Below are 26356 nucleotides of genomic sequence, written 5' to 3'. Positions count from 1 at the left end.
ATGGTCTAGGAAGGACGCTCTAGTCCCCGCCTCCACTTCAGACCCTCCCACGCCTGGGCCTCTCGGAGGTTTTCCCGGCGGCCCTTTCGCTAACGGCCTAGACTTCCGGAGTGAGGTGAGGTCCCCGGCGTTCCTTCCTACGTAAACACAGGCTGGGGCTGGAGGTGCGAGGGCAGTGAGCGGTGACAGTTGCTAGGCGGAGACCTTTCCGTGAAGAAAGATTTAAGAAAGGATCAGGACAGGCGGGTACGTGCTCATCTTTCTCCCACTTCCGGGCCTTTGCCGGCTTGGGAAAGCTGGGCGGAGAGATTGGGCCAGGCCCGGCGCGCGGGGTGGGGCCCGGGTGGGAGGCGGCGCCGCTCTAGCCCCCCGGGGACAGAAAGACCCTCCCTAGTGTGAGCTTGATACACCGGGGCTACCCTCTGGCCGTCATCTGACCTCTCGCGCCTCCGAGTTGTTTAGGAAGGAACGGGTGATTGCTTTAGTAATATTTTCAGTAGTTATTGGATACCTCCATACGTGTATGTGAATATCTCCCGCCCTGACATCTCTGATGAGCACCACAGCTGCTTATCTAACTGCCTTGTCCATGGCCATCTGAAATTTCACACGTCTGAAATGGAACTTATGTTTCACTCTCCTGGCCTAACTCATTCCTCCTTCCGTCTTACCCATTTCAGTAAATGGCACCATCCATTCTATTGCTTAATCCAAAAATGTAGGTAGGATTGTTCCTACGGAACAATCTATCGGTAGACCCTGCCGACTCTGCTTTCCGAACTGATCCAGAAGCAGATCACGTTATTCCTTTGTTTACAGCTTTCCGTGGCAAAAAAAACCTCCATAATCTCTCCTATAGGGTTCTACTCTCTCATCACTGTATTCCAACCCCTCTTTCTTTCTGTACCTCCAGTAAGTCAAGCTCGTTCCCACTTGAGGAATTTATACTCATTATTTCCTTTGTCTTAATCTCTCTGCTCCTAAGTCTGCATGGATGGCTCCTTGTCATTTTGGTCTCAGCTCAAACATCAGGCCCTTGGTGAAGGCTTCCCTGGCCACCCAATCACTCTTTATTTAATTTGACAAATATGTTATATTTATTGTGTGCCAGGCACTGTTCTAGATGCTGAGGATGCAGAGGTGAACAAAGGAAAACCCCTGCTTTCTCAGTGCTGATGACCCATTCAGGAACCAGCAAACAGTGCAATCAGAGGTAGTGAGCAAAAGTGGGAGAAGATAATATTAGGGAGGTGGTGGAAGGGGCTTTATAAGGACCTTGGACTTTTATCTTAGTACATTTAGAAGCCTTTGGAGGGCGATCTGACTTATTTTTTAATAGTTACCTCTGTGGCTTCTACAGGAGCAGGGCAGTTAGGCAACTGCAGTAATTCAGTCAAGAAATGATGGCTTGAATGAGGTTGGTAGTGAAGGTGGTGCAGTGTGGTCTGATGTCATTGTATTTCAAAAGCAGAGTTGATAGGCTTTTCAATAGTCTGAAAGAGTAAGGAGATGAGAATCCCAAAGTTTTTTTGTCTGAGTAACAGGAAGAATGGAATTATTTACTGAGGTAAGGAAGACTGAGGAAGAGCAAGTTAAGAGTTTGGTTTTAACAGTTGCATTTCAACAGCCTCCTAGCCTTCCAGCTGAAGCTATCCAGTAGACATTGGTTATATGAATTTGGAGTTCAGGGGAAAGGCCTGGCCTGGAGATACAAATTTGGAGTCATCTAGCGTATAGTATTCTAAACATAAAATTTCTTTTATGATTGTTTCCATTTTTAATTTTTTTATGGAAGCTTCAAACATTTACAGAAGTAGAGGAATTTATATAATCCCCCATGGACTTTATCAACCAGCTTCAGCAATTACCAACTAATGTCCCATCTTCTTTTACCTATATTATCTCCCCTTGCCCAATTATTCTGAAGTAAATATAGTTTATAAGTCCCTGGGACTAGATGAAGATCATCTCAAAGGTGAGTGTAGATAGAGTGATTGAACATTTAGAGGTTGGGATGATAAGGAGGATCCGCAACAAAGAAAACTGAGAAGCAGTAGCTCTTATCACTGATATTTTCATGTTTTTTTGTTTACGTAGTGTCTCTTCTCTTACTATAACATAAGCTCCAAGTTAACAAGGACCTTATCAGTTCCATTAAGACCTGCATCTCCATCACTATTTTATCTGTCAGGCACATAGCAAAGTCCCCACAAATAATAATAAAGAATATATAAATAAGTTAAAGTGAGAACTGAAAGAGGGTTTAGAGTGAGGGGAGGTCATTTTGGGGTGGTATGAAAGGCATGTGTGGAGACCCTGAGGCAAGAGAGAGCAGGGCTCATTTGCAGAACTAGGCGAAGTCCAGCATGGCCAGAATAGGATACGTGAGGGAGAGTGTTGTCTTAGATGAGCCTAGAGTGGTAGGGGAACTACGTATGTGTCAAAGGCTACGTAGTCCTTTCCAGTCCCCACTATAGTCCTGCAAGGTAGATACTGTCATCTCCATTTTACACATTTGGGAATTAGAACTCAGAAAAGTTAAATATCCTGCCCAGGTTCACACACTTGCACCCAGCTGCACCACAATCCGAAGCCCATGCTTTCCCCAGTCTTTCATGTTCTTCACATTTGTCACTTGTACCATTTGCTTTACCAGAAAAACAGCATGTTGGTTGTACTGTGTCCATTTTGACAAGATTCGGCCACAGTAGCAGCTTGTATATTTCTTTTGGCTCATTAAAATGAGGCTCTTTCGGTAGTTATTTCTTCTAAGTAAGGGAATTTGCCCAACTTAAAAATTAGGGGACAAAAAAGAACAAAACATTTATAATTGAAGGTACTAACAGGAAGCTTGGTTGATTTTGGCTGCATCTGGTGCTTTTTTGGTATCTTTGTCCCTAAACGTTTGCCTGGCGAGCCCTCTAATTCAGGTTTCTGCTGAAATGCTACCGCCTCAGAAAGACTGTACTCTGAGCGTTAAAGAACCCCTTGGTGACCCTGTCTCCTCACTTTGCTTAGTTGTCATCATAGCCCTTTTTACCATCTGACTGTTTTTTAAAAACAATTTATTCATTTGTTTACCTTCTCTCTCTCCCCACTGGAAAGTGAGGTCTAAGAAGGCAGAGACTTTTTCTGTTTCATTCACTGCTATATCTCCAGGGCCTCAAACAGTGCTAGGCATAGCATTGGTGCTAAATAAATACTTCTTGGATGAACGAGTAAATGAATGGATGGATAGCTTGAGCTACTTGGACCCATGCTCATTTGCATGATTGATTAGCTTCAAGTTTATTTCACATAGTAATCAAAGACTTGGACATTGTTGTTTTTCCCTTGCTTACTTCCTAGGAGATAGTTAACTGAAAGGAGTCTGCCTCACTGCTGGAACCAAACCAGATGCCTTCTTCCACTTCACCAGACCAAGGAGATGACCTGGAGGCCTGTGTTTTAAGGTTTTCAGACCTGGATTTGAAAGAAACAAGTCTTATCAATCCCAGTAGCAGTATCAAAGCAGAGTTAGATGTCAGTACAAAGAAGAAATACTCATTTGCAAAGAAAAAGGTAAAATTGCTGTTGATGTTTCAGGATCATTTAGGTATAGTTAATGTAGATATACCTAGAAGTAGCTCATCAAGGTTTTCCTCCAGGGAGTGGAGGGCTAGCGAGACACTAGACTGATGCCATGTTCAAGGTAAGGTCTAGTCAGAGCCATTAGCCAGTAATCTTAGTTCAGTGTCAAGCAAAGGAGAATCATAGGCAAGGTGTGGCTCTGGAACACTTATTGATGGTGGAGTACTTGAGGACAGATCCTAGACAGATGGGCTGGATTCCTTTTCCCACCTAGGGTTATGGGAAGAATCCCAGGAACCCAGGAAACCTCGTCGTAAGGAGAACAGACAGGCATTAGGACAACTGCTGTCTGAGACTCCTGATCCAGTCCAGCTGGCAGGGCTCCGTTGGTTGGGAGAAGGGACAGAGCAGCCCAGAATGCTGCAGGCTTACTGAGGATTGGGTTACAGGGGTGGTATGGATGCTATTCTTCTATGCCATTTATTTTTTTTTTAGGGATTATTGACTAAACCTGCTGAAGCTCAAAGGAAAATGACTTGACTGAGGAAGTGCAATTGAGGCAGTTTTCTTACCTCCAATCTGTGGTCCCTCTTTTGCAAAATCATCTTATATTGGCGCCATGTCAATGAAGAATAGATGTCTCTGCTTATAAGTTCCTATCTACCACCCTTCTACCCTCATCTCACACAGATTTCCTTGAAAATGAAACCCAAAGGGTACAAAAAGGTTTTTTTTTAAGTTACTTTGCAATAATTTCAAACTTATAGAAAGGTTGCCAGAATTGTACAGAGGACCCCCATCTCCCCTCTGCCCAGCAGCTCCATTCATGTTTCATCAGTTGCCTCAAATGGCTTTAGTTAGCTCCTTTAGTTGTTATGTCTCATAAGTGTTCAGTCTGGACCACTTTCTCATTTTTTTCCCCTGAAATCATGACTGTGACATTTTTGAAGATTACAGATGAGTTATGGTGTAGAACGTCTCATGAGTTTCACTCATGTTTCCTTGTGATTAGATTCAAGTTATGGCTTGTTAATAAGACTGCCCCACAAGAGATGCTGTGTTCATCTGGCTGCGTTCTGTCATGCAGTCATAGTGCCAGTTTGTCCCATTACTGGCAATGTTAATTTTGGGTACTTGATTAAGGAAGTGCCTGTCGGATTTCTTTGCTATAAAATTACTTTTTTCCCTTTTAATTATTCAGTATTTGGGGGGAAATACTTTGAGACTATGTAAATAGCCTGTTCCTCAACCAACTTTCATCTACTAGTTTTAGATCCATTGATGTTTCTTTGCTGAATTATTACTGTGATGGTTTCTAAATGGTGATTTTCTAATTGCTTCATTCCTTCTAGATTTCTTACTTGGCATTATTCTGTAAGGAAGAGCTTTCTTTCCTCCCAATTTATTTGTATCAGTGTGTATTCAAGAATTCTATTTTATTCAGTGGGCTATAATCCATTACTATAATTATTTATTTTGATGCTCAGATTATCTCAGATTGGCTGGGAACCCCTTTATGCTAGTATCTATGTCTTTTTGACTTGCCCTCATCATTCTTTGAGCATTTCCTTACTTTCTAATTCAACAAGATGTTTCAGGGTCATCTTGTATTTTCCCTGTCTCATCCCTGGAGTCAGACATTTCTTCAAGGAGCCTTGGTTCTTTCTAGTGGAGAATTGTCAAAAACCAAAACTTGGGGGCTAGGTGAGCGCATTGCTTCTCAGGTGTTGCTTCTCCCAGGACCTCTGGTGGACAGAGCTAGGAATATATAGAGATGAATACACATACATCCATATGTATCATACAGATACTTTTATATTTACTTTTATATCAGTGTAAATCAAATGAGTTCATACCATTACTTTCAGTTCCATTCCAACATCACAAGGTTTATTCTCTCTCCAGTTGTTTTTTTTGGCTGCGCTGTGCAGCTTGCAGGATCTTAGTTCCCTAACCAGGGACTGAACCCATGCCCTCGGCAGTGAAAGCGTGGAGTCCTAACCACTGGACCGCCATGGAACTCCCTCTCTCTCCTTTTCATATTGGTGGAGAACCTAGCTCCATTTAGTCCCAATATATTGACTTACTTGCTTATTCCCTGTATGCAGTATTCCCACTCTGCCAAGCTGCCTCCTTCACCAGGGCCTGCCTTTCCCACACAGGCCTCACCCACCTCTGAGCTGCCTTCCTAACTCTGGCCTGCATCTCTCTCTCTTTCTTTTTTTTTTTAGAGAAGTAATTTGTCTCTCTTTTTTAAAAAATGTATTTATTTTATTTTTGGCTGCGTTGGGTCTTCGCTGCCATGCACGTGCTTTCTCTAGTTTCAGCGAGCAGGGGCTACTCTTTGTTGCAGTGCGCGGGCTTCTCATTGCGGTGGCTTCTCTTGTTGCAGAGCACGGGCTCTAGGCACGTGGGCTTCGGTAGTTGTGGCTCACGGGCTCTAGAGCGCAGGCTCAGTATTTGTGGCATACGGGCTTAGTTGCTCTGTGGCATGTGGGGTCTTCTGGACCAGGGCTTGAACCCGTGTCCCCTGCATTGGCAGGCGGATTCTTAACCGCTGCGCCACCAGGGAAGCCCTGGCCTGCATCTCTCTTGAACAGACCCCACACGGGCCCTAGCTGCTGCTGGATCCTCAATGCTTTGTTCACGAGGCCCTAAAAGACCAGCGGCAGGCCACATTTACACTGGGCCTCCCATCTTGCTCAGGCCTGCCTGATGGCTTTTTGACAAAGGAAGGAGGAAAGAAGGAAAAAATTCAGATTTTATATAGTATTTCTTTAAGGACCATGACTTTGAGGCCTCGATGATAGTGAGGCCTTGGATGCATACACCTCAGTTCTAAGTATAATAGAAAGAAACACTTACGTTGACATACACACCATCTCTGTCTCTCTTTTTTGCCTATACAGAAGGATTAACTGCAGCAGAGGCTAAAAAATGCCCTCCAGTGTAATTTCAGACGACCCCATCCTGATTCAGTCTGGGACAGTCCAGATATGGTTGTGTACAGACTGAGGAAGGTCCAAAAGTGATGCTCCATATTTATAATTGTTATTCTTCAGAGTGCCCAATTTTGGGTGCTGTACTATAGTCTTCAGATGCATTAAGAAAATTGTTTAAAATATATATAGATACATATATATATGTAAAAATACCTTTCTTTCCATTTTTTTTTTAGCCTTGAAAAAAGGCTGATAATCATAGATGCCATTTAACTTCCATTTACACATCAAAAAACACCAAAAACAAAGTTGAAAATGAATGACAAGCTGGGAAACAAATTTGGATAACTATGATCAACAAAAGGTCACTAAAACCACTTACAAATCAGTAAGAAGATAAGATAAATGCCACAGTAGAAAAATAGGCAACAGATATTAACAGGTAAGCTAGAAAAGAACATTGAATCAATATAAAAAAATATTCAACCTTAAGTCAAAGATACACAAATAAAAACAGGATATTTCTTTTGCCTTTTATTTGGGTCAATATTAAAAATATTGACAATAATTAAATACTGATAAAAATGCTGTGGATAAAATGGAACCCTCATGTATTGCTGGTGAGTGTATAAATTGGTATGATTTTCCAGGTAGTCAGTATTTCTCACAGTTTAAAATTTTATGCTTCCTCACCTCCAAAACTTTATTCTAAATAGTTATTCTAAGTAGATGGTTAAAGACGTATAGAAAGATGTGTGCATGGCATGTTTGTTCACCATTGCTTATAACTGCAAATATTGGAAACAAAAAAGCTCACTCATTTAGAATTGGTTAAAAAAGTTATGGTGCATCCATAATTTTCTCTTCTGTTTAAATTTTTTTTAACAATTAGCCTAAATCCTCTTTATACAAATCAAAACATTTTGGTAGTCTTTCCAGTCTTTTTCAATGTACTTTTTAATGTAGTTGAGATTACATTGTATAAGCAAATTTTATCCAGTTTTTTTTCATTTAATATTATATTTTCCCATGTAATTTAAAACTGGCTGCTTAATATTCCATAGTAAGTATACTCCATAATTTCCTTGACCATTTCCTTTTTGGAGGAAGTTCAGTCTCAGGAAGTTCTTCTATAGAACAGTAGGACGTAAAACTAGAAACCCTTGTGGAAGGATAAGGGATTTCACTGAGACTTTCATTCTAGCCTGAAACCTAAGGTTATTTAACAGTGACATATTTGAAATTTAATTGTAGGCATTTGCCCTTTTTGTCAAAACTAAAGAACTTCCAGCACCTCCTTCTGAGTATAAAGAAAAATGGTGGAAATGCTGTCAGCAACTATTCACAGACCAGACCAGCATCCACAGACATGTGGCAACACAACATGCTGATGAGATTTACCACGAGACTGCTTCTGTTCTAAAGCAGCTGACTGTGACATCGAGCACCTCAAAGAGTCTTAAGTCTGCAGACAAAAGAAACCCTTTCAAAGAAGACCTTACCCATAACCATGAAGTGTCTGCTTGGCTCCCTGATACAAGCTGCTTTAGCCCTGATGAGCTGTTAAGGTAAGAATTTCATTCTATACCTTTTGTTTAATTTATTTTTTATTTATTTATTTTTTTTGCGGTATGCGGGCCTCTCACTGTTGTGGCCTCTCCCGTTGCAGAGCACAGGCTCCAGACGCGCAGGCTCAGCGGCCATGGCTCACGGGCCCGGCCGCTCTGCGGCATGTGGGATCTTCCCAGACCGGGGCACGAACCCGTGTCCCCTGCATCAGCAGGCGGACTCTCAACCACTGCGCCACCAGGGAAGCCCTGTTTAATTTAAAAAATGTTTTTCCAGTCACAGTGAGATACCACCCATCCACTAAAATGGCAAATCCTTGAGGCACAGGATTTCTCTACTGCCTAAACTAGGCCGATAAACATGTTCTATGTATAACAGAAGACCATGGCCTATGCGGTAGCATATACCCGCACAGCTTACACTGTGCTCCGGGTTTCTCGGAAGCCATCCTACACCTTATCTTCTCTAGGCAGAGGTAAAGAACAGAAAATTGTATTTTTCTCAAAGAGAAATCAGAAGGCCCAGAAATGTTAATGATTCCTGTACCCTAAATAATGTCAGAACTTAAAACGGGGTTTTTGGTGCCAAATGTGGTTTTCTGAGCTGAATATGTTTTATAAAGTATGTTAAGTTTTATTTTATTTTATTATTATTTTTAAAAATTTATCTTTGGCTGTGTTGGGTCTTTGTTGCTGCGCACGGGCTTTCTCTGTAGTTGCGGCGAGCGGGGGCTACTCTTCATTGCGGTGCGCGGGCTTCTCACTGCGCTGGCTTATCTTGTTGCGGAGCATGGGCTCTAGGTATATGGGCTTCAGTAGTTGCAGCATGCGGGCTCAGTAGTTGCGGTGTGCAGGCTCTAGGGCACAGGCTCAGTAGTTGTGGTGCATGGGATTAGTTGCTCCACGGCATGTGGGATCTTCCCGGACCAGGGCTTGAGCCCATGTCCCCTGCATTGGCAGGTGGATTCTTAACCACTGTGCCACCAGGTAAGTCCCTATGTTAAGTTTTAGAACTGAGGCATAGGATTAGAAATTTAAATCTGCCTTTGAAAACCTCACCAAATCATAATATTACATAATTCTAGAGGACAGATTTCTGATTTTAAGCAACTCCTAAACTATTTGGTGAATAGAAAATGCCCAAATTTGATACATTTTTGTCACCTGTGTTATGCCAGTTCCCTTTATCAGAAAGAGGAAGAGAAAGTTAGAAAGAGAACTGAACTTGGAGTCAGACTTGAGCTAGTCACTAAAATTATTTGTACCTTTACGTTCTCGCCTCTAAACTGGAATAATAATGCCTGCTCTGCCTACCTCACAGAATCGCTATATGAATTATATAAAATGATGATGGTAAGAGCACTTGTGAACTATAAAGTGCTATACAAATGTGGTCTCTTCATTTCTGTATGGCCCTGCTTTTTAGTTACAAAGACAAAGAAAAGGATACATGAAACATTTAGCAGATGGTACGAGACAGGCTATATAATTAGCATTTACGATTGTATGGCTCAGACAGTAATTCATTACAGGAATTTAGAGGAAGGAAAATAGATAGGCTCTGAAATAGATAAGCAGGTTTCAGAGACTAGGCCCTGAAATATGAAGAGGGCACTGATGAGACAGTCACAGATTCCAGAGCTGGATGGGACCTTAATTATTATCTGTTATATCATTCTCTAAAATATGTCTGTACAACACTAGCTCTGGAGGATGCTATCAAGTGTTGAAAAGAGATGCTTAAGTTTGGGAAGCATTAGGTTAAAATGTTCTTTTTTGCAAGACTGCCCAGAGCCTTCATAGATGAGGGGCTTTCACTGTGACTCTCAAAGGGGAGATATTATCTGCAGGACTTCTCAGACATGTGATTTCATAGAACAGCTTCAGAGCACACTTTGAGAAATGCAGTTTATTTCAGTCCTCCAGTTTTACAGATGAGGAAATCAAGGCTCAGGGATGATAAGACACCCACCCAGGTCCCATAACTAGTTAGTATAAGTCAGCACAGTGCAGTAGAAAGAGTATGGGTTCTAGTATCAGAAGACTGGTGTTCCAGTCCTGACTGTCACTTTGTAGCTGTCTCACCTGGGATGAATTGGGCTCAGTTTATTCAGCTGTAAAATGGGGATGATAATAACCTGTCTCATGGGTAACAGGATTACATGGAAAAATGGAAGTGAAACCTTTTTGTACAGAGAGAGATTCAAAACAGATAACTGCCTTGTGTTAGAGTATAAGCCAGAATGGATTCACATTTCCAGCTGTCTTATGAAAAAGGGTTATTAATACCTATCTCATGGATATGATGATTAAACAAGGAAATCAAAGTAAGCTCACTTGCTTATAAAGGAAGGAGTTCAGTGCAGGTATTGTCTTCTTTAGAGCAAATACAGACAGGAGTTGCTTCTCATTTCAGGGGGAGAATGATAGTTAGGAGCAAAGGCAGGCATGAGTTGCTCCATTAGGCCTTTCTTCTGAGTCTGCCTGGGTGTCTTCCTTATGCCAGTGACTCAAATGCTTTCTCCCCTGTGGTTTTCTTTTTATAGTGGCCACGGCAATGGTGAAGGGGAGGTGCTACTTTATTACTGCTACTGTGACCTGGAGGATCCTGATTGGATCTGTGCCTGGCAGACAGCTCTGTGTCAGCACCTGCACCTCACGGGCAAGGTAATGCCTTCTGCCACACCCTATCCTTCACTGGACTCATCTTGCCTCCAACTTAGTTTGCAGATGCTGTGCTTGAAGGCCTCACCAGTTGGGTTCTTAGAAATTAGCAAATTCCTGCTAGGCATTTAAGTAGAATACTAAATAGCTATTAACATGATGTTTTCTGTTGGTGGGAATGTAAGTTGGTACAGCCACTACGGAAAACAGTATGGAGGTTCCTTAGAAAATTAAAAATAGAGCTACCATAGGATCCTGCAGTCCTACTCCTGGGCATATATCCAGACAAAACTCTAATCCAAAAAGCTACATGCACCCCGATGTTCATAGCAGCACTGTTCACAATAGCCAAGACATGGAAACAACCTAAATGTCCGTCAGCAGATGAATGGATAAAGAAGATGTGGTGCATATATACAAAGGAATACTACTCAGTCATAAAAAAGAACGAAATAATGCCACTTGCAGCAATGTGGATGCAACTAGAGATTATCATACTAAGTGAAGTAAGTCAGAAAGACAAATACCGAATTTCATTTATATGTGGAGTCTAAATATGACACAGCTGAACCTATCTACAAAACAGAAACAGACTCACAGACATAGAGAACAGACATGGTTGCCAACGGGGAGGGGATTGGGGGAGGCATGGAGTGGGAGTTTGGGGTTAGCAGATGTAAGTTATTATATATGGAATGGATAAACAATAACGTTCTGTATAACACAGAGAACTATAATCAGTATCCTATGATAAACCATAACGGAAAAAATATTTTAAAAATGTATATATATGTATAACTAAATCACTTTGCTGTACAGCAGAAATTAACACAACATTGTAAATCAACTATACTTCAATTAAAAAAATGGTGTTTTATAAGACTACATAAAGGCATAGACCAGGGATCAGCAGACTTTTTCTTAAAGAGCTATATGGTAAATATTTTAGGCTTTGCACAAAAGCTGCTCAAACTTGGTGTCGTAATATGAAAACAACCATAGACAATATGTAAAAGAACAGATATGGCCGTATTCCAGTAAAACCTATGTAAAAGCAGGCATAATTTGCTGACCCCTTGCATGGGGAACTGGAAAAACATTTCAGAGAACTGTGCATATAGGTGTGATATCAAGTTGCTTCCTAATTTTCTTAGAACATGTCAGTCTTTTGCCATTTTGTGGTTTTGACATTTGCTGTTTCCTTTCCCTCTTGAATGTTTTTTTCCCTAGATCTTCACATGGCTTGTTCCTCACTTCAGATCTCCCCTCAAATGTTATCTCCTGAGAATTCTAATCTGTCTCTCTCCAAACCTCATCACTTTCTATTCCCTTCTGCTCAAAGAATTTCAAAAAGTTTACTACTATTGGAGAGTATAATCTTTGTTTAATTTGTTATAATCTATCTCCCTTGTAGAATATAAGCTTCATGAGTACAGAACTTTGTTAATCAATTGATATATTGTCAGTGCTAGAACAGGGCTTAGCACATAGCAGACAGTAAATATTTGGAGAATGTTGAGTACAAGGATGAATGTATGTTTGTAACAAAACCACAAGCGTGTGTGTAAAAAGATGGAGAGTGGTAAATATCAAAATGTTAGTTGTGATTATCTCTACGTGATAGGACTATGGATTTTTTTCAAATCCTCGATGATTATACATATATATATGTATATATATACACACATATGTGTATGTATGTATTTTAAAATCTTAAATCAAAAGGAGGTGAACTAGATTCCCTCTGAGATCACCTCTGGTTACGACGCTGTACTGTCTTAGGCCTAATGTTTCCCACACATGTCCTAGGTTTTAATTCCCTAAGGCAATTATTTGATCAGTCAGTGATATTTTTCATACCCATGTTGTTTTATAGATAGTGACTGAAAGCTTCTTTTACCTCATTCAGTTCATCACCAAGTCCTGCCACTTATGCCTCTAAAATATCCTTTGATTCCATTCACTCTGTCTTCTGCTTCCACCACCTTAAACCAAGCCCCACCCTCTCTTACCTAGTTCATTTCAGCAGCTTCCAGACTACTCTCCATTCTTCCATCCTTGCCTGCACTTAATCATTTTCCACACAGCAGCCAGAATGATCTTAAAAGGTAAATGAAATCATCTCCCTCCCTCCCTCCTCACAATCTTTCAGTAGCTATCCAGTGCATTTAGAGTAAAACCCAAATCCTTAACGTGCCCTTAGTTTCCTGGATTATTTGGCCCCTTCCGCCTTCTCCACATATCTGATACCATTCTTTACTCATTACACTCCAGCAAAATAGCCTTTTAGTTTCTTGGAGCCCACAAAGTTTTTTTGGTGCCTTTGGGCCTTTTTACAAGAAAATTCTCTTCAAGGAACTCTCCCACACCCACTCAGGTTCTCCTATCTAATTTTTAACCGATCTTCAGTTCTCAATTTTAATGACACTTCCTCAAAGACATCTTTCCTGACCTTTCATCTAAATTCTGTTTTCCAAATACACTCTTTCATTGCCACTTGCAGTGATTTTTCATAGCACTTGTCAGTCTGTGACTTTTTTCTGAATATCTGTGACCTTCCTTAAGTCTGTAAGCTCCCAAAGGGCAAAAACAATTTATTTTTTAACCACTATGACCCAATTCCTAGCACAATTGCTGGCGCATTGTAAAAAAAAAAAAAAAATTCAGTAAACATTTGTGGCGTATGTACGTTTATCACCATCTCTATTTAGAGAACACCTTGAAAGATGGATATTCTCTCACAGTAAACCTGAGCCTACAAAATAGGAAATCAATTTGTTTCCTTGGTTTGGGACGGATTTTTATTCTTGGCCCAGCCCAAGGTGATCTAGCGGTGAGGGTCTCTACCCACAAGGTGGCAGCACCTGCGTGGATCTTAGTTCTAAATTTTAAGGCTTCAGCCAAGTTTTCAAGTTTTGTGTTGGTAGGAGATTTGGCAGAATGTTGGCATTTGTAGGGAAAGAGGAGAACTTGAAAATTCTAGAATTACGGAAAGAAGCTTCTGATCCCTTTGCTATACATTTCTTACTGCCTCAAGAAATTTGAGGGGATGCATTAGAGGCTTTAGAAAGGAAAAATTGCAAGATTTGGACCCAATAAGATATGGTTTTGAATCCCAGATCTACCACCTACCAACTCTGTGCCCTTGGGCAAGTTACTTGATTACTTTAAGCTTCTGTTTCCTTTTCTGTCAAATGGGAATTTTGATATCTACTTTCCAGGAGTATAATGTAAAGTTCCCGTCTCATACTAGGTACTCAATAAATGCTAACTATTGCTCTTCATCTCTGAGGTATAAGGCCTTCCTCACCTAGCAGCTACTTTGAAGGTTTCAGCTGAAGAATCCTTCAAGAGAAGTTGAAGGTCTAGTGCCTGAGTTTAGAGGTTGCTCTGCCTCAGCTATTTAGGGAGGGCCTGTGCTCGTCTTTTATTTGGGTTCTGAGATTAAAATAGCATAGGAAAGGGTCTTCTGACCTACTTAGAAGGCAGGTACACAGACGTATGTACCTCTTCATCATATTTGCCCCCATCAGAGACAGTTTTAGGGTAGATTTCCTGACCCTTAACGCTGGTTCAGCTCTATTTTTCTATGTTGTCCCTTAAAAAAATACGAGTCGGTAATAGGTGCAGTAGTCTGTACAGCAGAGATGGCATATGCTTCCTACTTTCCTCTCCCAGCCCAGAACAGGCTTCAATAGACTGCACTTCTCTTTCTCAAGGAGCCTGGATGTGACTCAGAAGGCTCATCACGGAACTCTGGAGAGCCACTACTAGTGAGTTGGCCCTGGCTTGTGAAATGAATCCCATTTACATCCATGCCCTAAAGAATTGAATCAAGTGAGGCAACAAATGAAGTATCTTCTCTAGGCCCCAATAAAAGGGGAGCTTTTAAAATTTTTCAAATTCTAATGCATTGGTAGGTATCATTGCTATATAAATAACAATATATAACAAAATGGTAACAATATAAGACCTTGACTTAATTTACATCTCTTTCCAGAGAATACCATGATATACAGTGTTGCACTTTCTTACTTTTCCCTAGAAAGCTAGCTCTGTCTAGAGATGATCCATCTTTAAACTTATCCAGAGGATTTTGTGGTACCAGAACAAGTAACTTTGCAGGCCCCCCAGAGGATTGCCTCTTAAGGCAGGGGCCTTAACCCAGGCTTTAATGTCCCCTAACCAGTGAAGCATTTTAAAGAGAATAGAGGGTTTGAGAAGCCAAAAAGCCTCAGATTTGGATACACATTCATTGCTCAGCAAATACATATTTAACGCCTACTGTGTGGCAGGTACTACTCTAGGCACTGATTATGCAACAAAGAACAAAAGAGACATAAGTTCCTCCTGGAATTTGTATTCCAACGGGTGGGTTTGCAGTGGTGGGCTTTACCTCCAACACTGTGCAGAGATGTGCTCACGTGCATTCCCAGCCCTCAGATGTGTTCTGTGCTTTAGGACTTGAGGACAGCAGTTTTTTCATTGTTGATTCTTTTCCATCTGTTTTATCAAGATGAAGAAATTGAGGTTCAAAGAAGAGAATTAATTTCTCAGGGTCACTTAGCAAGTAAGTGACAAAGCTGAATCCTGATCCTACATCTGTTGACCTGAATTTAAGTTTTGGCCATTGGACAGCTGGAGCTCCAGAGCAAATGGGGCTTTCCAGTTGTTCTATCCATTTCATTCTCTTGTTCAGCACACGTTAACTGAGTACCTCATCTGAACTATGGGCAGTGTGCCATTTTAGGAAACTACAAGCATCCTGTGTGTGGTAACACTTTGGTGTCCACAGCAATGTTTCTGCTTTCCCTGTTAAACTCATTGACACACATGAACCTGTTCTGCCCTGAAGAGATTTGAACCGAGCTAAGAACAGCCTGCATTCCCTTTCTCTCACTGTCTTGTGTCTCAGGTTCGAATTGCTACAGAAGGAATCAATGGGACAGTGGGTGGAAGCAAATTGGCCACCAGACTCTATGTAGAAGTCATGCTTTCCTGCCCATTGTTTAAGGATTATCTGTGTAAGGACGATTTTAAGGTAAGAGAAATTGAACATAAAATGGATTGAGAGCCATTTGCTTCTGCTTCAGTGCCTCTTCCCACTCCAGGCTATGAAGAGGATCACTGTAGAGAAGTAAGCAGTGCTGGACAGAACACCCTTTTCTTGCTAGGTCCCGAGGCAGTGCAGGAGAAGGAGCATGCTCATTCCAGTTCGTCCACCACGTCGCCACGTGATCATGGGCCTTGGTCTCCTTTTTTATAGAATAAGGACGTTACAGCTTATGCATTCTATAAACTCTCAAACTTAGCCGTGTTTGTTCATTTGAGAGACCACCTGGCTGTATCAGAGGATCACTACGTGTTTAGTAAACCTGGTGGGATCAGATCAGCACTTCACACCACACAGGGAATAAAGCTGTTGCTCTCCCGAGAGAGCTGCTTTGTTGGAGTGACTTTATGCTTTAGCATCGTGGGTGATAGAGGTGGTGGGAAATACCTTGCAAGTGTTAGTGCTGGTGATGATGATAAGAAAAGAAAAGGTCGTAGCTCCTGGACAAAAGCTGGGATGTAATCTTACATGTTGAAATTGCTCAGTGGTGCTTCACTTTTATAGTTAAATGCTTATTGCTATAGAAACACCTTTTCAATTTGACATTTCTGCACATGGTAGATACACAATAAATAAGTGCCAAATACAAGAATTATATCTGTTGTGTAATAATAGGGTAGCTGAAGTATTAAGAAACCTCAAATTAGGAACAACTTTCAGTGGGAAAAGGGAGTTAGAGCGTAGAATGTTCCAGATAATTTAACTGAATAAATATCTTATACCTGGAGATGGGAGAGAAAGACTGTATTCTGTTTTGTTTCTCATTGGCTAGACCAGCAAAGGAGGAGCTTGCTGTTTTCCAGAATTGCGTGTCGGTGTGTTTGAAGAGATTGTGCCCATGGGGATCAGTCCCAGTAAGATCTCCTATAAGAAGCCTGGTATGCTTGCTTTAAGAAGAAACATTTTCCTTTTCTTCATAGGGACAAATCTTAATATAGAGACAAATGTGAAAGCTAGACATTCTGATCAGCGAGAGTTGTGATGAGTTCTCTCTTCAGAATATCTGTGGGGTGGCTAACACTTGGGTCATTCAGTGCTTAAACTGGTTCTTCTCTTTGGTGCTCCGGTGATTGGAGACTCACTGCTTAGAATGACTTGGCTTAGTTATTCTTTTTGGTGATGGTTTGGCAAGAAGTTGTTTTCTTTCCAAAGATAACAATTTGGAAAGAGTGTAATTACTCCTTGCAACTAGTTCATCAACTGAATAAAACACAGGCTTTTTGCTACAGGAAGCAAGTGGCTTTCAACACCAAAGCAGTTTGTTTGCAAGTGCTCTAGAATGTTCTCTTTGCCCCTCCCTCACGGGTACCGTAGATGGTTGAAAGACATTTGTTTGGCTGGGTTTTTTGGTTTTGTTTTACTTTTTACTATGAAAAATTTCAAACATTAAAAAAAATAGAGAAAACAGTACAGTGAACTCCCGTGTACCTCTCCCGCAGCTTCAACGGTTATAAACTCATGGCCAACTTTGATCTATCCCCACCCGCTTCTCCCATCCTGGATCATTTAGAAGAGAATCCCAATGTCATGTCATTTCATTCATAACTATTTTAGTAGATATCTCTAAAAGATAAAGGTTTTTTAAAAAATAAATAATTGTAAAACCATCATCACATCTAAAACATTTTAACAGCAATTTCTTAATGTTATCAAATATCCAGCCAGTGGTTAAAATTCCCAGTTATCTCATACTTTTTTAAGTTTGTTTCTATCAGGATTCAAGTAAGGTCCACTCGTTGTGATTGATCGCTGTGTCTCCTAAAGTCCCTTTTAACCTAGAAATTCACTTCCATCTTTTATTTTCCCCTGCAGTTTATTTGTTGAAGGAATTAGATCATTTTGCTTATAGCATTTCCCACAATCAGGATAATGCTGATTGCATCTCCATGGGATGTTCCTCTGTCCTCTGTATTTCCTATGAACTGTCGTTAGATTTATAATAGTGCTGTCTAATAGGAATATAATGTGAGCTACAATGGAATTTTACATTTTCTAGTAGCCACATTTTAAAAAGTAAAAGGAAACAAGTGAAATTAATTTCAATAATACACTTTATTTAATGCAGTGTAGCCAAAATATTATTTCAACTTGTATCCAGTGTAAAAAATTATTAATGAGATATTGTACTCTTTTTTTTGTATACTAAGTCCTTGAAATCCTGCATCTATGTCACCCTTATTACAGCACATCTCAAGCCACATTTCAAGTGCCCATTGGCCACATGTGGCTAGTGGCTACCATATTAGATAGCTCATGTCTAGAGGCTTGATCAGGTTCAGGTTTGATTTCCTTTTTTCTTTCTTTCCTTTTTTTTCCCCAAGTCTACTACATAGGTAGTATTGTCCCCTTTTATCAGGAAACAGAAAGGTCTGGCTGGCTCTATGTTCATTTTTTAACATGTAAATATTTTAAAAGAAGGCTAAGAGTTAAACCAGAGGGAAATGAGAGTAAGATACAAGCATCTGGGAAAAGAGACTCATGTATGAGGAGAAAAGGGCCAAAAAGGGCCGTGTCTGCTTAGTGTCCCTACCTTGGCAGGAGGCAGGATGACCACAAACAGCTCTTCGTTGGCGCTACAGGACCTTGCTCTGGAGCTTAGGGGAGAGTGGGCTCCAGGCAGTGCTTCGCTGCTTTCATTTGAGCCAGGTTGTTTGGAGGCACTTCTTTTAAGCACTTCATGTGAGTCACTCTCTGGTCAGGCCTCCACAGGGCCAGGAGAGTAGCCACAGTAATAGCAGCAGCAGGAACAGGCTGGGTTCCCTGCAGCTCCCTGTAAGGAGAAGTCTTAGCAGATTTCCATGCTTCTCATCACAGTTTTTTTTTTTGCGGTATGCGGGCCTCTCACTGTTGTGGCCTCTCCTGGCTCTGGATGCGCAGGCCCAGTGGCCATGGCTCACGGGCCTAGCTGCTCCGCGGCACGTGGGATCTTCCCGGACTGGGGCACGAACCCGTGTCCCCTGCATTGGCAGGCAGACTCTCAACCACTGTGCCACCAGGGAAGCCCTCATCACAGTTTTGAACCTCCCTTCCCACCCCACTGTTTTGGTGACTGTAATTATGTGACAGTAACTTATATAAAATCTGGCCTTGTTAAATTCTCCCTGCAGTCCTAGGTTAAGCAGGTAGGAGTCCAGATTCCTTGGCCGTGCTCTGGGTCTCCAGCCCGATCTGGGTACCCAGCAGTTTCAGGGGGCTGTTGGGATTCACCCCTGAGCGGAGCTGTCAGGCTGTATCATGAGTGGTGACTCAAGGACCAGAGCGCCCCACCCCCCACCGTGAGGTATGGTGGCCAAATTCACCAGAAGTTCCTCACAAACTACTGAGATGTCTGGACCCTAAAGATACAGGAGTATTTCTATTCTAGAGAGTAGAGAAGGCAGAGGGCCTCACCAGACAGGTTCTTTCTTTTTAGTCTCCTTGTATGTTACTTATCTTCTTCATCTCCTTTCTCTCCTCCTTCTTCTAGTGTTTCATCCTTTTCTCTCTCTTGCCTTCTTTCTCATATTTCATTCCTGCCCTTTTCTCTTTTACTCATGCACACAAACTTAGACACATTCTTCTTACTCTTTTGTATTTTTAAAAAATTTATTCCAACTTTGTTCCATAACCATATGCTCACACCTGCCTGTGCCAGGGTTCTTAGCCTCAGACTTGACGTTGGTATAGAACAGTTTATAAAGCCTGTAGTCAAGCATATACATGCCCAGGCTCCTCCATATACAGTGACAATAGAACACTGGCCATAACATGGACCGGAAAACCCACATGGCAGTATATATCCCTTCTGTCTGGCTTTTATTATTGGGTTAGGCCAAGTATGAGGATGCAGAATTCTCTAATTATTTCTAAACTGCCAGGTCTCCACAGTGCTCATCTTAGGAGGAGGGAGAGTGAGGATACATGGAATTACTAAATTCTTTCATTATGATCATCAGATAGTGTCATTTTCAGACGCAATTGTAATTATGAGAGGAAAGGTTTAGATGGGGAGAAACAAAGCAAATGGAAGTCATCAGGCTGGGCCAGTTGTAACTGGGTTTAGTGTTTGTTTTGTTTTAACTGATTTTTTTGTTTGGTTTTAGGTATCCATTTATCCCCAGGTGAATTTCATAAAGAAGTAGAAAAGTTTCTATCTCAGGCAAATCAAGAAGAAAGGGATACTATCCTACTGGACTGCAGAAACTTCTATGAAAGCAAAATAGTAAGTAAGAACCAGAACTGAGTTCCCACAGCATAGCATGTTTCTGAAGGGGACGCTGTGCGCCCACCTGTGGCTGAGTCACTGGCTCTCCTCCCACTACTAGCAGCATCAGAGAAAACCCAAGACTTCAAACTCAGAGTCTGGTGAGAAAGTCTAAGAAAATATGGATTAAAGACATCTTGGCACATAATGGACTTTCTGGCTCCCATATGCCTACCCCTGACATGTGTCAAGGATCTTGTCAAGTTTGCTTTTGGGCAGCCTCTCCAGTTCCCCTGAGGTCTCTGGATGGGTGACCCACAGCCCACCAGCCTTGTTTCTGAGTTCCAGATTTTGAAGTTTGAAAGGCTAGCGTGTGGGATGAAAACAGCAGGGAGCAAGTGCTTCCTTGCCAAGGCAGGGGTGGGGAGTGGTGTTTGACACAGAAAGCAGCTTTGTCCTTACCAGGTATGTTTTTCTGATCATTTTCTTTCTGCTGCTCCTATATTGTAGGGACGGTTCCAGGGCTGCTTAGCCCCAGACATCAGGAAATTCAGTTACTTCCCTAGCTATGTTGATGAAAATCTAGAACTTTTCAAAGAGAAGAGGGTGCTGATGTATTGCACTGGGGGCATCCGTTGTGAGCGGGGTTCAGCCTACCTCAAAGCCAAGGTGAGTCACCACCCTTAGGGCACTGCAGGCATGGAGGTGAAGAAGGCTCCACCCACAGCGTGTGTGGAACTTTCCAATCCCCACCTTCACTCCCTCTCCCACGCCCAGCCAGCCAGGGATTTATTCTCCCCAGCATAGAGTTTCTAAGTATAAAATCTGAAGTTCTTAAATCTCAAGATGTGAAAAGCACTCAACAGTCTTAGAGACTCATCAAGTACAAAAGGGAAAGATTAGTTCATATCTCCCTTTTCCTAATCCTTTTGCTTGATCCTGAGAAGAGCAAATTCAGTAACATTACATGTCCTAACAGGTGTCTTCCTATATTTAGGGAGCAGCAAAAATAGTTGGGCTTCCCAGGATCTAGAGAGTGAAGGCCCTGACTGCTGTCCTCACCCATCACCCTAGTAGGCAAGATCTGCCAGTTGGATCCTTGCCCCCTTGGTCAGCAGTTCTTCAGTGTCCCGCAGGGGGAGCCAGGAGCCCCATTTCGGCATTCCTACCACATGCTGCTCCTCTGTGGAGCTTCCTACTGGTCTCTGCTAGTCTCCTCAAATTTCCTCTTGTGTTTCCACACACAGGGAGTGTGCAAGGAAGTGTTCCAGCTCAAGGGTGGCATCCACAAGTACCTGGAGGAGTTTCCTGATGGTTTTTACAAAGGGAAGTTGTTTGTTTTTGATGAGCGTTATGCCTTATCCTTCAACAGTGACATAGTGTCAGGTAGGTCAGCATAGACTCAGAACCTAAATTCACGATCAGGCACACCCTCTGTATTAACCTTCTGGAAGACAGACCAGTACTGATTACTTGAAGAATAAAGCAAGGGGAAAGGAGTACATAGTACCACCATTTCCTAACAGAGCTGGAGATGCAGCAGTGGAGCAGACAGGGTTTGGAATGGAAAATAATTTTATCTTTAGTTTCATAACCCCTCACTAAATATAGTACTTCCTTCAATTATGAATGTAAGCAGCAAATCAGTAGTATTAGATGTACCTGTGACTTTGTTATCACTAGAAATCACAGTATTTTCATATATTACAGCTGCTGTATTTCAAAATAGCATTTATGTTCATCATTGCTTCAAAATGGAAATAGTTTTTAGGCCCATCACTAAATCTTGTTATAGAAGGTGTTAATAAGTATTTTACTGTATACCAGACTTTAAAGAATATTTTGTTATTTTGTATTTCTATATAATTGGTTTCCTTTGTGATCCTATGTATTTTATTTTATGCATTGTAAAAACATTTTTCTAAGAATAGTCTTCACTAGACTGTCAAGTAAATTCATGGCACAAGTAAAAGAACCCCTAATTAGACGGTCTGTGGACACATGTGGTATGCACTTTCGAGTGGTGGGTGGGGCATTCCAAGGCGGGAGCTGAGCCTAGGGCCAAGGCAGGAGGCAGGGGTGGCTACAGGAAGTCTGTGGTATGACTGTAGTTTGGAGTCCACACTAACATGGTACCAGATGAGGGCAGTCAGTAAAAGAAGGATGGAGATAATCCTTAAGAAAAATGGATCCTCCCCCTGGATGCCACCATTTTGAATGGGAAAGATCACAGGCAGACAACCCCAGTGGCTGTCAGAATTTTCTAGAACTCCTGTGATCAGGGGCTGAGATTGAATTAACACTCAGATAATGAATAAGATGGGAGTCTGATTTCCTCTCTCCTTTCTTCTTGATCTTTTTATTCGTTTTAATGGTCTTATATTTGTGTCTTATTGGAAGCAACTTCAGATCTCTTATGGAGCTAGATGGAGCAGAAAGGGGAGAGAGAGGGCCCAAAGGTAGCTTACATAAGCTAGGTAAAGAGACTTGAAGAATGATGTTATCAATGGTGATAGGAGGTCAGCAGGGAAAAGGGGCCGAGAAAGTAGATAATGTGAGTTTTAGGAGTTGTGTGGCCAAGTGTCCCCTGGCAAAAGCAGGAGAACCTCAGGCCTGGGGAAGAGGAATGTGGACTGCAGAAGCCAAATGTCAGTGTGGGATTATCTGTATTCAGGCGTGTTGTCTTCCAGTGCAAAAGGGAATGATCTAAAGGGAAAAGACCATTCAACAAAGGGTGGTTGGCCAGCTTTGGACTAGTCAATGAAAGAGAGAAACGTTACTACCTGTTTTCTAAATGAGAAAAAGAAAAATGGGTCAGTGAATGCTGGAATCAGAAGACAGTTCCCAGAAGCAACCTCCCCCCAAAAAGGTGGGGGTGGGGGAACCTTGTCTGTTAGAAGACAGGAGACTTACACTATTTAGAAACCTTCCTCAGACCCAAAAGGATACATTAGATGCTGATGAGCTAAGGGTTATATTTAGGAACTGGAGAATTGCATCTACGTGTGCACGTGGTACGTGTGTGTGTGTGTGTGTGTACACATCTGTGTGTGTACACGTGTGTGCTCATGTGTCTTTATAACAAGGCTTTTCTTTCTTCCCCAGAATGTTCATACTGTGGGGCCCCATGGGACCAGTATAAACTGTGCTCCACTGCCCAGTGCCGCCAGCTCGTCTTGACCTGCCCTGCCTGCCAAGGACAAGGATTCACAGCCTGTTGTGTCACGTGTCAAGACAAAGGTAGCAGGCAGGCTGCAAGCCCAGCCCAGAGCAGCTTTAAAGAGGAATGCAAGTGTACAGCCCGACGGCTACGCGCACCCAGGGAGCTCTTACAGCAGGGGCGACTCGCTGTGGGCCCGGGGCCCAGGCCAGGTGATGATGAGGATGGGCCATGCTTCCATGAGCGGCCCCATCTGCCTTTTCCCGAGCCTTCACGGAGCTAGGTTTGGGGCGACCGTGTATTGGAGAATATTAGGGCTGTTCCAGCAGAGAAACAGGGAACTTTAGTGCTGCCAGAGCCCCCATGGCCAACTAGTCACCATGTTGGCCACCTGTCCTTCCCAAGAGGAGGGAAGAGGGAGTTGGGTGCTGACCTCTTACCAGAGACATTCTGACTCAGAAGATGCTAGAGCACAGAAAAAGGTGAGCTGTGTAGGATCCCAAAGCTGCTGAGGGAGAGACCCTTGAGCCTGGTGACCAGGTCATGCCCTTTCTATGCCATGCAGCAGGGCTGGGAGTAGTCATTTTTTTTTATCAGCAAACCTGTCTTTCCTGACGGCAGAATGTGTAAGCTGTGACCCTGGAAGTGGACTCCTCGGAACCAGGCCCCTTAGGTCAATCTGCCATCCACCCCTACCCTTCTCTCTTCTCTGCTAGCCTCAGAGCACTAGACCAGGATCTGAAAACTATGGCATTTGGCCCACCTCCTTCTGTAAATAAAGTTTTATTGGAATAGCTACACCCACTCATTTACATATGACCTATGGCAGAATTAAGTATTTACAAGAGAGACATTATGGCCTGCAAAAGCTGCAGTATTTCCAGGCGTACCTTGGAGATGTTGCGGATTCGATTCCAAACCACTGCAATGAAGTGAGTCACGTGAGTTTTTTGGTTTCTTAGTGCATATAAAACCTATGCTTACGTTATACTGTAGTCTATTAAGTGTGCAATAGCATTATGTCTAAAAAAACAATGTGCATAACCCAATTAAAACATTTTATTGCTAAAAAATGCTAACTGTCATCTGACAATGCAGGGTTGCCACAAACCTTCATTTTGTAAAAACCGAGATATCTGCGAAGCACCACAAAAAAAGGTGTGCCTGTGCTATCTGGCCCTTTACAGAAAAAAAACTTGCCACCTCTAGTCTAGACCAACAGCTCCTCTGATGGAGGAGATGGTCTTAAAGATGTGGTCCACCTTCATGTGTCAGTGGTTTGGTTTCTGTGAGAGATTTCCTCTGCTTTCCCCAACACCCACACTCTTAGCTCTGAAGTATTCTCTTTGAGAGATTCACATGAGCTTGATGACACTGACACTTGGGCAGTAGTTTTTAGGTGAACACCTCAGAACACAAGACATTCTGTGTGAGGTTATTCAGCACTGCTGTGGTGGTTTCCCAGCCTCTAGCCAACACGTCAGGCGCATGTCCCTGGCCCACAAGTCCCAAGAAATACATGCACAGCCATTCTTAGACCAACAGATTTAATATTATATTGCAGTTTCCAGTGATGCAGAATACAGCTGCAATTGTGTTTCAAGGAGAAGCCGAGTGGGGCTGGCCGTTCCTGCAGCACGGAGACACTCGTGGGCCCATCTGCAGCCTCAGTAGACACTCCTCCATGGTGGTGAGGCCCTGGCTCCACCTCTGGTTACCCTGTACTGTCCCATCATTACAGTTCCGTGTGCAAGACTTTTCCTTTTTCGCCAAAAGCCTCTCTGCTCAGTGCTCTGCAGCTTAGTCTGTGCTCGTCAGCTCTTTGGCTTGTCCTTTATCATAAGATTTGCTGAATCACTCACAAAAATAACTCCCCAAGCAACAGAAATACTAGTTTAACTGGCACCGTGGCATATTAAAAGGCACAAGGGCAGTGTGGCTTAACATTTTTGCTGGATCCTAAGAGATGCACGTGATGTTAAGGGATCCGGCAGAAATGCCAAAATTACATTTTCAGAATTATCATCTTGGGTGGTTTGGCCAGGTTTCCTAGTTCTTAAATATCTAGATTTTCTTCACCACTGACCTTTGGAGGCTTAATTTACAGGCATGAGATCAGCGGTGACTTGTCTAAGAAGTGATGCGATAGGTAGTTGAAGTCTGTAAGCATAAGCCATGATGGACTAGAAATTTGTCTCTCTAGTGATGTGCCTCACATAAGGCATTGGCCCACTGTGCAACAGAGAAAGGTGTTTTCAAGTATTTGGCCATAGGTTTTCACATCCATCGTAAGGTTGGCATTCGATAAGGAAAAAGTTCTTTCTGACTCCAGTATTAAATTGTAAATAAATCCCAGATGTTCATAAAGAACACCCAGGGAAATGTTTGTTGCCTGGAATTGTTTTAAAAAAAAAAAAAAAAGGACGGTTTTTAAAATTTGAGACTTCACCATTGGCTTTTTCTATCATTTCCTCGTAACCAGCTTAAGGAATCTCATGTTCTTTGATTCCTGGCAGAGCTCTGTGGCTTCAGTCTTTTTGTCTTTCTTGAGGGGAAAAAAATTGTGTTCTTGATCCAGAAATCAATCTAGCAACTTTAATCTTGAGGTTCTTAAAATTTAAAGGAGAATTAATAAAGAATGATGATATGTTCTGTTTGCTAAAGAGCTAAGATCAAATTTGTAATAAAATATTTTATAATGCTTTTCAATCACGTGGAAGAGGGTGCTGTTTGTTCATGTTACACATTTTAAATATACCTGAAACACCACACAGCAAGGTCACCGAAACTGGGCTCCTGGGGTTAAGTCACTGCTGCTCTAACATTGTCTTCAGTAAGGTCTGCCAGTTCGGGGGCTTTTTAGTTTTTAAATAATAACCGGACTGAACTTCTGTGACTAAAGAAAAACTTCACATTCACCATAGTTTATAAAAATTTCAACTACAACCACTAGCGAACCTAACACCTTAGTGCGTAAAGAACTGAACCACAACAGGGTTTGTGCCGGCATTTGCCTTCCGGTTTCCACTGCAGAGCACAGCCTATCAGTAGAACACGTCCAGTTCAAAGGCGTGGTCGGCACCCGCACACACTAGACGCCACTCCGGCACTTGGGAATGATGGGCCCGGTCAAGTCTGCCAGCCTCCTCTTCCTCA

At 42.2% G+C, this 26356-nt stretch overlaps 2 protein-coding genes across 3 annotated transcripts in view; one reads left to right on the top strand and one right to left on the bottom strand.

Annotated features, from left to right (window-relative positions):
• The first annotated feature begins 122 nt into the window (after window positions 1–122).
• On the top strand, window positions 123–26259 carry TSTD2 (thiosulfate sulfurtransferase like domain containing 2). 2 transcript variants are annotated; one of them, XM_082610815.1, is made up of 12 exons: window positions 123–246; window positions 3349–3561; window positions 7767–8080; window positions 10627–10747; window positions 14464–14517; window positions 15660–15785; window positions 16630–16735; window positions 19940–20058; window positions 20551–20709; window positions 21288–21426; window positions 23146–23412; window positions 24765–26259. In XM_082610815.1, exons 2-12 carry the CDS (start codon window positions 3397–3399, stop codon window positions 24872–24874), a joined length of 1680 nt encoding a protein of 559 aa, XP_082466941.1. In that variant the 5' UTR covers window positions 123–246; window positions 3349–3396; the 3' UTR covers window positions 24875–26259. The 2 variants fall into 2 exon arrangements, with proteins under 2 accessions (XP_082466941.1, XP_082466942.1); XM_082610816.1 differs by lacking the exon at window positions 14464–14517 and having other exon boundaries at window positions 24765–26256.
• The window catches only part of TMOD1 (tropomodulin 1), an 81448-nt gene continuing 80703 nt past the window's right edge, over window positions 25612–26356 (bottom strand). Inside the window, exon 10 of the mRNA XM_082610919.1 lies at window positions 25612–26356. Coding sequence (XP_082467045.1) covers window positions 26292–26356 — 65 coding nt within the window. The 3' untranslated portion in view covers window positions 25612–26291.

The sequence above is a fragment of the Mesoplodon mirus genome (assembly GCF_964341445.2).
Source record: "Mesoplodon mirus genome assembly, chromosome: 1".
Lineage (NCBI taxonomy): Eukaryota > Metazoa > Chordata > Mammalia > Artiodactyla > Ziphiidae > Mesoplodon > Mesoplodon mirus.
Note: the sequence above shows the minus strand (reverse complement) of the source record. Positions and strands in the feature narration are given on the sequence as shown.

What these genes read in the sequence shown, in the direction of transcription:
- TSTD2 (XM_082610815.1), top strand. Translation starts at nt 3,397, where the DNA reads ATGCCTTCTTCCACTTCACCAGACCAAGGAGATGACCTGGAGGCCTGT. An exon ending in TGTGTAAGGACGATTTTAAG is followed by an intron (nt 15,786 to 16,629) that starts GTAAGAGAAATT and finishes CTCATTGGCTAG; the next exon opens with ACCAGCAAAGGAGGAGCTTG. An exon ending in GGGCCCGGGGCCCAGGCCAG is followed by an intron (nt 23,413 to 24,764) that starts GTGATGATGAGG and finishes ATTATATTGCAG; the next exon opens with TTTCCAGTGATGCAGAATAC.